The 13,358-nt window shown below is 37.2% G+C and overlaps 1 protein-coding gene across 1 annotated transcript in view; it reads left to right on the forward strand.

Moving 5' to 3' along the window:
* Positions 1-4,998, forward strand: part of RNF8 (ring finger protein 8) — a 57,043-nt gene extending 52,045 nt beyond the window's left edge. The window contains exon 8 of the mRNA XM_049092555.1: positions 3,890-4,998. Within this exon, the coding sequence (XP_048948512.1) occupies positions 3,890-4,041 (152 nt within the window). The 3' untranslated portion in view covers positions 4,042-4,998. The remainder of the gene's footprint in view (positions 1-3,889) is intronic.
* Positions 4,999-13,358: the final 8,360 nt, after the last annotated feature.

Here is a 13,358-nt window from a genome sequence, read left to right on the forward strand (position 1 = left end):
ATCCCAGGACCCCGGGACCATGCCCTGAGCCCAAGGCAGACGCTCAACCGCTGAGCCACCCAGGCAGGCACCCTCTTAACTATCTGGAAAAAATCAGATAAAACAAATAACTATCTAAAAAAAAAAATCAGATAAAAAAAACAATTATTATAACACTGTATTACTAAGTGATGTAATATATATGAGAATAAAAACGTGTAAAAAGCTGAATGATATAAAAAACAAAAACCATTATTTCTAGGAAGGCACAGAGAGCCATTCAACATCGTGTGCAACAAAAACCAGATTCTTGGAAGGATATAATTCTTGAGCTGCTATAATCCATATGCCTATTTGAGGGTTAAAAGTCAATGAAAGTGATAAAACCAGATAAAGTATAAAATGTGCCTTGTTTTATTTTTATTAAAGATTTTATTTATTTATTCATGAGACACACACACACACACAGAGGCAGAGACACAGGCAGAGGGAGAAGCAGGCTCCCCGCAAGGAGCCCAATGTGGAACTCGACCCCAGGTCCCCAGGATCACAACCTGAGCCACAGGCAGCACTAAACTGCTGCGCCACCGGGGCTGCCCTGTGCCTTGTTTTATAACTTGCACATATCTCTTGAAAATCATTTTACCTAATATGTAGATTACTTATTTCTCTCTAGGTCATGAAAAACAATTTACTTAAAAATCATACAAAAACTGAGCTTACCACATACATACATACATTAAGGAGAAAGAAAACTTCTTACAATAGAATGGCAACCATTAAAGTCAGAAGGAATAATAAAATTAGAAAGTCACCATTTAGGGGTGCTTGGGTGGCTCAGTTGATTAAGCATCTGCCTTCAACTCAGCTTGTGATCTCAGGGTCCCTTGCATTGAGCCCTGCACTGAGACTCATCACATCACACTGGGCTTCCTGCTCAGTAGGGAGTCTTCTTCCTCTCCCTCTGCCCCTCCTCCCACTCGTGTTCTCTCTCTGTCTCAAATAAATAAAATCTTTTTTTTTTAAAGAAAGTAACCATTTAGTAGATATCACAGTAAAAACTGCTTTAGCCAAGAGTCATCATCAGATGCTAAAACTACTTAGTAAAATTTTGATGAGTAGGACACACCTGTGTATAGTTTCCAAGTACTTGTTAACTGCAAAAGGAAAAATAGTAAGTTTACAATGGAGAAATTGGATGGACACCCCCTTAAATAGGTGATCAAAGTTACCACCACTAACAATGGTACAAATTGACATCATGTTCCTCACCAATAAGAGGAACGTGGTATCATATCTATAGTATTCTTGTCAAAAGTATATAACTCAATTCAATCATGAGGAAACATTAGACAAATTACAATTGAGAAGCATTCCACAAAATAACTTTTTAAAAAACATCAAGAGTGTGAATAAGACTTAGAAACTGTTCCAGATTAAAGAGGACTAAAGTGACATTACATAATTTGACAAATGATCCTGGATTGGACCATTTGGAAGAAATTTTTCTTCCAACTTCATTGAGGTATAGTTGACAAAATTGTAAGATATTTACAGTGTACAATGTGATGATTTTATACATGTATATATTGTGAATGGATTCCTCCCATCAAATTAATTAACACCTCATATATTTCCCTTTTATTTTCTGAGAACATTTAAGTCATACTCTTTTAGTTAATTGCAATTATGCAATACAATATTATACATGTTGTACATGAGAACTTAATTCATCTTATAACTGACAATTTCTATCCTTTTCCCAACCTTCCCAACCCCTGGCATCACTTTTCCACTCTCTGTTTCTATGAGCTTCCCTCCCCGCCCCCCTCCCCTCGCCTGCCCCAGATTCCCCATATAAGTGACAACCATGCAGTATTTGTCTTTCTTTGCCTGGCTTATTACATTTAGCATAATGCCCTCCAGGTTCATCCATGTTGTTGCAAATGACAGATTTCCTCATTCCAGTGTGTGTGTGTGTGTGTGTGCATGTGTGTATGTGTGTGAATAGTAGATATGTTTATGGATCCAAAAAATATTTATTTACTATAAAGGACATTATGGGATAATTGGTGAAATATAAATAAAGTTTGTAAATTAAAGTAGCATACCAATGTTAACTTCCTGATTTTGATCATTATACTCCACTTATACTCCACTTTATACTCCAGTTATACTCCACTAAGTAAAAGAATATCTTTGTTCTCATGAAATACGTACTTCATATTTAGGGATAAAGAGGCATCATGTCTGCAATTTACTTTCAAATGGTTCATAAAAGACAATACATATTTCCATAGAGATGAATGTGTATGTGTTTTTGTAGAAATGATAAAAGAGAAAACTTCATATGTAAAAAGAGTGGTATAGGTGTATTATAGTGAGAAAATGATAAAGTAAATGTGGTAAAATGTTAACAACTGGAGAATACAGTCCAGGGTATATGAGAATTCTTCACATTTTTCTTGAAACTTTTCTGCCAGTCTTAAATTATTTCAAAATAAAGAAAACTAAGTAAATTGGATCAAATATTTTAGTTTAGCTTTATTTTGTATATATATTTTTTTACAAACCCAATTTAAAATGAAATGTCAAAGAAAAGGACAGACGATGAAGACCATGTATTATATTATTTTACTTGCATTCTCGAATGTGATGGAACACAAAGGCCAGAGCAAGGCATGTATATGTATAAAAATTAATGTGAATTGAAGTATAATGCCAGCAAAATTGAAAGAGCATCTCACATCTGACCGGCCTGAAAGGGCACCTAAATAAGATGTGTCTCTCCACAGATATCTCTCTTTTTTTATTATTTTATTTTATTTTTTTAAGATTTTATTTATTCATGAGAGAGAGAGAGAGAGAAGCAGAGACACAGGCAGAGGGAGAAGCAGGCTCCATGGAGGGAGCCGATGTGGGACTCGATCCCAGGACTCCAGGATCATGCCCTGGGACAAAGACAGGTGCTTAACTACTGAGCCACCCAGGCATCCCCCACAGATACCTCTTAATGTAGCCAGCTCCCTCTCTGTTTCCTATACACATGCGGGTGCTGTCAAGGAAGAATTCTTATTTTGAGTCTTTTTGGAAGCTATAAAGGTTTTGGACATTTTGAGAATGGTAAAAATATTTTTTTGCCAAATAAAACTTTGGAAAGAAAAATCTTTCTGCACAGATGGAGGCCCTGAGAAGCTTGGTAATGCATCTAGTTTTGCTACTCTCATGAGAAAGGAAATTTTTCATATCACTCATTGTCTTTTTACATAGACAAACCCTGACAAGATTTTTCTAATAACCTTGAAAAAGGAGTTTTGTCAATAGTCATAAATGTCATCAACTTGATCAGAGGAAGATCTTTGAGTCAAATGCATTTTAACATTTGCTATAAAGATAAAAGCAAAATACGAATTCCTTCTCTACCACACAGAAATTCACTGGCCTTCGAGAGGATATGCCTTCAAGGCCTTTTTCAAACTAAGGACAGAAGGTTTTTGTTTTTGTTTTTAATTTTTATGTAAATGTTAGTTGGTTAACCTACAGTGCAATATTGGGTTCAGGAGTAGAATTCAGTGATTTGTCACTTACATACAATACCCAGTGCCCATCACAAGTGCCCTCCTTAATACCCATCACCATCTAGCCCATCCATCTCCCTCCATCAACACTGTTTCGTTTTCTATCCTTAAGAGACTCTTATGATTTGTTTTTCTCTCTCCTTTTTCTTTCCCCCATTCTAAGGGCAGAAGTTTTACTTTAACTGAAATTTTAAAAAGAGAGAAAGAAAAAAAAAATCCACCCTTGAGACATGAGAAAAGGAATTTTATGTATGTATTGACTTAACTGGCATATACTTTTAACCATGTGAGTGAGTTAAACCTTTCTTTTCTTTTTTTTTTTTTTCTTAAAGATTTTATTTATTTGTTCATGAGAGACACACAGAGAAAGGCAGAGACATCGAGGAAGAAGCAGGCTCTCTGCAGGAGCCCAGTGCAGGATCCAATCCCAGGACCTGAGCCAAAGGCAGACACTCAACCACTGAACCACCCAGATGTCCCCTGAGTTAGAGCTTTCAATTCAATGTTATGAAGTCAATACTACAGATGCGTCCTAAAAAATTTAAAACATAGCTCTTTAAACAATCGATAAAGAAGAAACTGGAGGGTATGCTTGTCTAAGATGGAGTTGTGATACAAAAATCTGGCAATTTCTTTGAAAAGAGAAATCTGCAAATTTCTAAAACACTTCAGAAGTCCTTCAAAAGTTATTTCTACCTTGATGGCTCCTAAATTGAACCATAGATATGCAATCCATTTCTTTCTTGCATAAGCTAAATCAAAGATGTTAAGATGTTGACCCAACTGAAGATGAATTCATTGATCTTAGACCAAAAAATAATCGAAGTTTAACTCAAACATACTTGAAGAATTCTGGTATTCCTTGAGAAAGGATTTTTCTTGCCTTGATTTTTAAAAACATTCTAAAAGCTTTGATTCCATTTGTAACAATAGATCTTTATGAATCTGCAAGTGGGGATTTTCAACACTTCTGCCCATCAAAACAAAAATTAAAAATTGATTGAATGTTCAACAAAACATGAGTTTAAAGACAAGTTCACAATTCAGTTTTCTTATTTAAGCTAGATAATAGCTTTCTCACTGACATACATATATATGATACATATGGTAATTTTTTTATTGAGGTAAATTTTACATCCAGTTAAATCACATTGTTAAGTGTGAACAGTTCTACGACTTTTGACAACATATGTCCCTGTATGACCACCAATTCAATCAAAATGTAAAACATTTCTAGCACCTCAGAAAGTTCCTTTATACCCCTTTTCATCAATTTTTCTGCTCCAGAGCCAACCACTGTTCTGATATCACCAATTAGTTTTGACTTCTCTTGAACTTCATATAAATGGAATCGTAAAGTATATACTCTTCTATGTGTGGCTTCTTTTGCATAGTATTTTATTTTTGAGGTGGTTATCAATAAAGCTGCTGTGAACATTCATGTATAAGTCTTTTCATGTGAACATGTTTTCATTTCTTTTGTAAATAGCTAGAGGTGAAACGGCTGAGTCATAGAATAATTTATGTTTAACTTGATGAGAAATTGCCACAGTGATTTCCAAGCAATGTATGAGAGTCCTGGTTACTCCATATCCTTGTCAACATGTGGTTTTGTGTGTACTGTATGTTTAATTTTAGCATTCTAGTGGGTTTAAAGTGGTGTTTCATTATGTTTTTTGTGTGTTTGTTTTTAGAGAGGAGGACAGGCAAAGGGAGAGTGGGGGACAGAGAGTCTTTTTTAAAAATATTTTATTAATTTGAGGGAAAAAGTGCACATGAGTGGGGGAGGGGGCGGGGAGAGGAGCAGAGGGAGAAGGGAAGCAGACTCCTTTTTTTTTTTTAAGATTTTTTATTTATTTATCGAAGATACAGAGAGGCAGAAACATAGGCAGAGGGAGACGCAGGCTCCACACAGAGAGCCTGATGTGGGACTCGATCCCAAGACTCCAGGATCACGCCCTGGGCTGAAGGCTGCACTAAACCGCTAAGCCACCGGGGCTGCCCTGGGAAGCAGACTCCTCACGGGGTTCTATCCCACCATACCAAGATCATGCCCTGAGCCGAAACCAACTGACATCCAACTGACTGAGCCAACCAGGTGCCCCTCCTTATGGTAAATTTGTGTGTTCTTGATAACTAACAACATACAATCAAATTGGCTTTTTGGTGTGGGGTTCTGGAAATTTTAACACAGTAGCTTTATAGCTTTGTGTAACTGCCACCACAATCAGGATATAAAGTAGTTGCATCACCCTAAATAATCCCTCATGGATCCCATTTTGTTTTATGGTCAAACCTCCCCCCCCCACCCCCATTCCTAATTCCTAACAATAACTGATTTATTCTTCGCCTCTATAGGCTTGTCTTTTCCAGAAGGTCGTGTAGATGAAATCATACAGTATGTAATCACTGGAGTCTGGCTTCTTTTACTCAGCATTTGAAATTCTTTCATGTTGTTGCCTCTTTTTTTTATTGCTTGTGTGATATTCCACTCTATAGGTATACCATAGTTTGTCTATCCATTATCCTATTGAAGAACACTTCAATTCTTTCTAGAGTTTGACAGTTATGAATAGAGCTACTCACTATATAAACATTTGTATTTGCTTTTTGTGTGAACATAAGATTCATTTTATAGGGGCACCTGGCTGGCTCAGTAGGAAGAACATGAGACTCTTGATCTTGGGGGTGTAAACTCGAGTCCTACTTTGGGTGTAGAGATTTCTTAAACATAAAATCTTTAAAAAAAAAGATTAAAAAAGTAGAGAGGAAGACAAACCATAGGAGACTTCTAACTCTGGGAAATAAACAAAGGGGTGCAGAAGGGGAACAGGGTGGGGGTTGGGGTGACTGGGTGATGGGCACTAAGGAGGCCACTTGATGGGATGTGCACTGGGTGTTATACTACATGTTGGCAAATCTAATTTAAATTTAAAAAGATTCATTTATATAGGGTAAATAGGTAAGTGTGACTGCTGGGTAGGAAGGTATGTATATTAAGAATTATAAGACACTGCCAAACTACCAAATAAAGTTTATCCAGATTTCCTGTGCCGTCCTGTACACTCACCAGCAACATATAAGAATTTCAATTGCTTTGCATCTTCACCACACTTAGAATTATCAGATTTTTTTTAAGGCATTGTAGGCATTCTAATAGGTATGTATCTAACTGTGGTTTTAATCTGCATTTCCCTAGTGGCTAATGATGTTGAATATCTTTTCAGGTGCTTATATGTCATCCATATATTTTATTTGGTAAGTTATCTGCTTAAATCTTTTGCCCATTTGAAAAATGGAGTTGTTTGTTGAATATTGAGAGTTCTTTATATATTCTGGATACAAGTGCATAGTGGGATATATGATTTACAAATCTTTCTCCCAGATTATAGCTTGTCTTCATTTTTTTAACAGCATCTTTTACAGAGCAGTATTTTTCAGTTTTGATGCAGTCCAATTGTCAATGTTTTCTTTTATGGATCATCATGATTTGGTGTCATAACTGTGAATTCATTGCCTAAACCAACATTATGAAGATTTTCTCCTACTTTTTTTCTAAAAGTTTTATAGCTTTAGATTTTATGTTTAAATCAGTGATCCATTTTGGTTTAATTTTTGTATAAAATTGCAGTTTAGTTCAAGATGATGACGATGATGATTTTGCATATGGATTTTTAAAAAGATTTTATTTATTTTTTCATGAGAGACACACAGAGAGAGAGAGAGAGAGGCAGAGACACAGGCAGAGGGAGAAGCAGTCTCCATGCACCGGGATCCCGACGTGGGATTCGATCCCGGGTCTCCAGGATCACGCCCTGGGCCAAAGGCAGGCGCCAAACCGCTGCGCCACCCAGGGATCCCTGAAGTTTTATTTTTTTTAATTAAAACTACGAAATCAATTTCTTTAACAGATGTAGAACTATTTAGGTATCTATTTCTTCTTGGGTAAGTTTTGGTAGTTTGCAGGAATTGGTTGATATCAATTGGTCCATTTATATGTGTAGAGATGCTCTTAGTATTCCCTTGTTATGTTTCTAATGTCTGCAAGGTCTAGAAAAGATACTCCCTTCCTCATTCCTGGCAAAAGAAATTTATTTTATTTTATTTTTTAAAAGACTTAAAGAAAAGATTTTGATTATTTATTCATGAGAAACACAGAGAGGCAGAGACACAGGCAGAGGGAGAAGCAGGCTCCATGCAGGAAGCCTGACGTGGGACTCCCGGGTCTCCAGGATCATGCCCTGGGCTGCAGGCAGCACTAAACCTCTGCACCACCAGGGCTGCCCCAAAAGAAATTTGTGCTTTCTTTTTTTTTTCTTAGTCAGTATGGCAAAAATATTATTAATTTTACTGATTATTTTCCCCCAAAGAACCAGCTTTTAGGCTTAAGGGGTTTTTTTTTGGAGGGGAAGGGCAGAGAGAATCTTAAGCAAGACCCCTGCTGAGCACAGAGCCAACAAGGAGGATTACAGACTTTACTACGCAGTGCTCCCAGGACTGGATATCATGACTCTGCGATCATGATCTGAGCTGAAATCAAGAGTAGGATGCTTAACTGACTGAGCCACCCAGGTGGCCCTCAAAGAACCAGCTTTTAATTTCTTTTTTTTTTTTTTTTAAGATTTTATTTATTCATGAGAGACAGAGAGAGAGAGAGAGAGAGAGAGGCAGAGAACAGGCAGAGGGAGAAGCAGGCTCCATGCAGGAAGCCCGATGTGGGATTCAATCCTGGGACTCCAGGATCATGCCCTGGGCCGAAGGCGGTCTCCAAATGACTGAGCCACCCAGGGATCTCTTTTAATTTTTTTTTCCGTTTTGAATTTCATTGATTTTTCCTTTTATTTTTATTATTTCCTTCTGCTACTTTGGTTTATTTGCTCTTCCTTTTCTATTTTCTTGAAGTGGAAGTTTTGATTATTGATTACAGTTTTTCTTCTTTTGTGACATATGCATTCAATGCAATAAAATTTACTTTGATGCATGATTTAGCTGCATCCTGTAATAGTTTTTATGTTGTATATTTATTTTTATTTTGTTCAAAATATCCTCTAATTCCACTTGAGATTTCTTTTTGACCCATAGATCATTTGGAATAATTAAAGTAACTACCAAGTATTTTGAGATTTTTTTCAGTTATCTCTCTGTTACTGACTTCTACTTTAATGTTACATAATTAGAGAACTTACTTTGTATGATTTCAATTATTTTAAATTCATTAAGCTTTGTTTAATGATTCAGAATATGGTCTATCTTGGTGCATATGTGTGTTTGAAAGTGTATTCCATCATTGTTGGGTCAGGTGTTCTCTTAAGTGTTTGCTTGATCCAACTGGTTGATGAAGTTGCTCAGTTTTTCTATATCCTTGTTGATTTCCATCTCCTGTCTCACTGATTACTGAGAAATGAAGTCACCAACCATAATTGTGGAGTTGTCTACTTTTCCTTTCATTTCTGTCTTAAAAACTTTCATCTTGAAGCTCTGTGACATACATATTTAAGGTTGTTGTTATGTCTTCTTGATGAATTTACCCTTTTATCATTTTGCAGTGTCTTTATTTGTTTATTTATTTTGGGGAGAGAAAGAGTGTGTGTGCAAGTGAGGGGAGGGGCAGAGGGAGAGGCAGAGAATCTCAAGTACTCCATGCTCAGCACAGAGCCCAATGTGGGGCTCTATCTCAGGATCCTGAGATCATGACCTGAGCTGAAATCAAGAGTTGGCCCCTTAACTGACTGAGCCACCCAGGTACCCCATGCAATGTCTCTCTTTATTCCTGGTAATTTTCCTCACTCTGAAGTCACTTTGATATTAATCTAGATCTTTCAGCTTTCTTTTAGTCAAGTGTTTTCTTGGTATATCCTTTCTTGATTCTTTTAATTTTTTAAAAAGATTTTATTTATTGGGGTGCCTGGGTGGGTCAGTTGGTTAGGTATCTGCCTTTGGCTCAGGTCATGATCCTAGGCCCTGGGATCAAGCCCTGTGTCAGGCTCCCCACTTCTCAGGAAGCCTGCTTCTCCCTCTGCCCCTCTCCCTCCAATTTGTGCTCGCTCTCTCTCAAATAAATAAATAAAATCTTTAGAAAAAGATTTATTTGAGAGAGAGAGAGCACAAGTAGGGGGAGCAGCAGATGCTTAACCAACTGAGCTACCCAGGTGCCCTTGATTCTTTTCATTTGAACTGACCTTACATTTAGTGGATTTGTATAGATAGCTTACATTCTTTATGACAATCTTGGTCTAATTGCTGTGTTTAGAACATTGAGACTAAATACAATTATTGATATATTTGGCTATGTCTGCTGTTTTATTATTTATATTTAGTTTGTTCTGTTTTCCACACCTCTGTCTCCCCTCTCCTGACTCTTTTGGATTATTTGAAGTTTTAAAAGGTTCCATTTGAGGGGCACCTGGGTGGCTGGCTCAGTAGTTGAGCCTCTGCTTTGGGCTCAGGTTGTGAACCTGGGGTCCTAGGATGGAGTCCTGCATTGGGTTCCCCACAGGGAGCCTGCTTCTCCCTTTGCCTATGTCTCTGCCTTTCTCTCTGTGTCTCTCATGAATAAATATATAAAATCTTTTAAAAAACTAAAAAAAAAAATCTATTTTATGAGCGAAATAAGTCAATCAGAGAAAGACAGTCATCATATGGTTTTACTCATATGTGGGATTAAAGAAACAAAACAGATGATCATACGGGAAGGGAGGGAAAAATAAAACAAGATGAAATTGGGGGGGGGAACAATAAGAGACTTACCTATAGGAAACAAACTGATGGTTGCTAGAGGGGAGGTAAGTGGGGGCCTGAGGTAACTGGGTGATGGGCATTAAGGAGGACACATGATTTACTGAGCACTGGGTGTTACGCAATGGATGAATAACTGAACTCTACATTTGAAACTAATGATACACTGTGTAAACTAATTGAATTTAAATAAATTATAAAAGTAAAAAAATTCAATTTTAATTGATATAGTGGGTTTTTTTTTTACCATATCTCTGTGTATACTTTTAAAAAATTCATATTATTCATTTTTAAAGTAAGAAATAAAAATACATCCTCTCAAGTTACTTTGTTTTCTGATTAAGTGACAGGGATGAAAATGGCAGGGAATATAAGACAGAGAACTCTGAGTGTAATTTATTTACTCTTTTTCATTTGCCTACTCCCTAATGGATTTGAGGCAAACTTTACTGGTGCTATATATTTCTTTGTGTGGATTTAATGTGCTGTCTAGTGCCCTTTCTTTCAGCTTGAAGGATTCATTTCAATATTTCTTGTAAGGCCGGTCTAATAATAACAAATTCTGCTTTTGTTTATCTGGGAATGTCTCAATTTCTTCTTTATGACCTCTGCTCCCCAGTTTGTTTTTGTTGCTACTTTTTTGAAGTTTTACTGGATATAGAATTCTTGGTTGACAGCCTTTTTTTCTTTCAGCATTTTAAATATGTCATTCTACCACCTTCTAGACTCCATGATTTCTTCTTTTAAAAGATTTTATTTATTTATTTATTTATTTATTTATTTATTTATTTATTTATTTGACACACAGAGAGAGGCAGAGACATAGGCAGAGGGAGAAGCAGTCTCCCTGCAGGGAGCCTGATGCAGGACTCAATCTCAGGATTTCCAGATCATTACCTGAGCCAAAGGCAGATGCTGAACCACTAAGCTATCCAGGCACCGCAAGCCTCTATGATTTCTTTCTTTTTTTTTTTTAATTTTATTTATTTATTCATGAGAGACATGGGGGTGGGGGTGGGGAGAGGCAGAGACACAGGCAGAGAGAGAAGCAGGCTCCATGCCAAGAGCCTGATATGGGACTCTATCCCAGGACTCCAGGATCACACCCTGGGCCGAAGGCAGGTGCTAAGTCTCTGAGCCACCCAGGCATCCCGCCTCCATGATTTCTGATACGTAGTTAGCTGTTAATCTTATTGAGGATCTCTTATAACCCAATTTAACTTTAGTTACCTCCTAAAAGCCCTATCTCCAGATGCAGTCACATTGGGAGTTAGGACTTCAACATATGAATTTTATGGTTGCCATAATTCAGTCCATATAAGTTCCAACAGTAAAAGTTTCATGTCAGTTATTGTACTCTTCAATGCTGGAATTTCTACTTTGTTCTTTTTTAAAAATAATTTCTACCTCTTTACTGATGTTCTCTCTATGGTGAGGCACTTCTCTCATATTTTCTTTTAATTCTTTGGATATAGTTTCCTTCAATTCTTTGAATATATTATAATGGATGATTTAAAATCATTGTCTACTAGGTTCAACTTCTGGGCATTCACTGATATATTTCTACTGGCTGCTTCCCTCCCCACCCCCCATGCCTTGTAGGAGTCATACTTTACTATCTCTTTGTGTGTTGAAAACTGAACGTTTAAAATAATGTGGCATCACACACACACACACACACACACACACACACATGCACACACACTGGTTTGGTTTTGTTGCTTTTTTTTAGTGATTTTCCTGAATGAATTCTCTAAAGTTTGTATTCTTTGTTGTGGATGGCCACTGAATTCTCTGTGCGGTTAGTTTAATAGCTAATGATTGGACAGATTTCCTTAAATGCTTTGAACCAACAAATCTAGCCTTCGTGGAGGTCTGTGTGTGCATGTTGGGGTACAGCTTCAATATTCTGACAGGCAGTTTACAAGTAACTGCCTTAATCTTCATTTCCTGCTTGTGCAGAGCCTCACAGTTAGTCAAGTGTGAGCTAATAGGACCTTCTCAGGTCTTTCCTAGCATGTGCACAGTCCTACATACTCCCATAGCCTTCTAGATACCTAGGAATATCCTGGAGTTTTTAGAGACCCCTTTGGGCAACTCATTTTCATAAATCTAGTTTTAGTTTTTGTTAACTCCAACTGGTAATGCCACCTCAGGAAGTGCTTGCCACTGATGCTTTTTGATAATGCTTTGCAAATAGAACTGTTTGCACAGAGTAACCTCTGGGTCAGATAAAATAAAGACATGCTCTGAGAATGGAATTTTTCAGCAAGCCACCAGACAGTTAAAATAGAGATAATTCTCTGAGGGTGGGGCTTTGGAGGAGCTCCAAACATGTTTTGTCCTCCCAGTTGCTGCTGGATTGCTGGTTTTCATAGCTACCACAGTTGGGATGTTGTTGATTTTTTAGTCTACCACAGAGCAAGTGATAAGGGGATAGGATTAGGGCAAGTTAAAATGCCAGAAAGCTCATTGTTCTTACCAAAACTATTTTTTTTTTTCCTGAGGAAGCCCTCCTTCGATGGTTGCAAGTATTTGGTTAATTTCCAGAGTTCTAAAAAAATTGATTTTGACAAATCTGCCTGTTTTCTTTGCTTTTAGGAAGACTGTCTTTTTTTTTTTTTTTTTTTTTTAAGATTTTGTTTGTTTATTTATGAGAGACACACAGAGAGAGGCAGAGACACAGGTAGAGGGAGAAGCAGGCTCCCTGCCGGAAGCCTGTTGTGGGACTTGATCCCAGAACCCTGGGATCAGGATCTGGGCCCAAAGCAGAGGCTCAACCACTGAGCCACCCAGGTGCCCCAGGAAAACTGTACTTTTAGAGGTCCTTACTATGCCATTCCAGAAGTTGAAATTCCTAAATCTTTTTAAAGGTGTTGTTCTAGGGATTACAATATGTGTACTTTTCAGTCTATTTAGAATTAATATATTACAACTTTCAGTGGAATACAGAAACCTTGCTCCTTCATTTATGCTATAGTTGTCATTATAGAGTACATCTACATCCATTGAAAACTCCATCAGATGTCATATTCTTTGCTTTCAACTCTCACGTAAATTTTGAAG

This window comes from Canis lupus, chromosome 12 (genome assembly GCF_003254725.2).
Source record: "Canis lupus dingo isolate Sandy chromosome 12, ASM325472v2, whole genome shotgun sequence".
Lineage (NCBI taxonomy): Eukaryota > Metazoa > Chordata > Mammalia > Carnivora > Canidae > Canis > Canis lupus.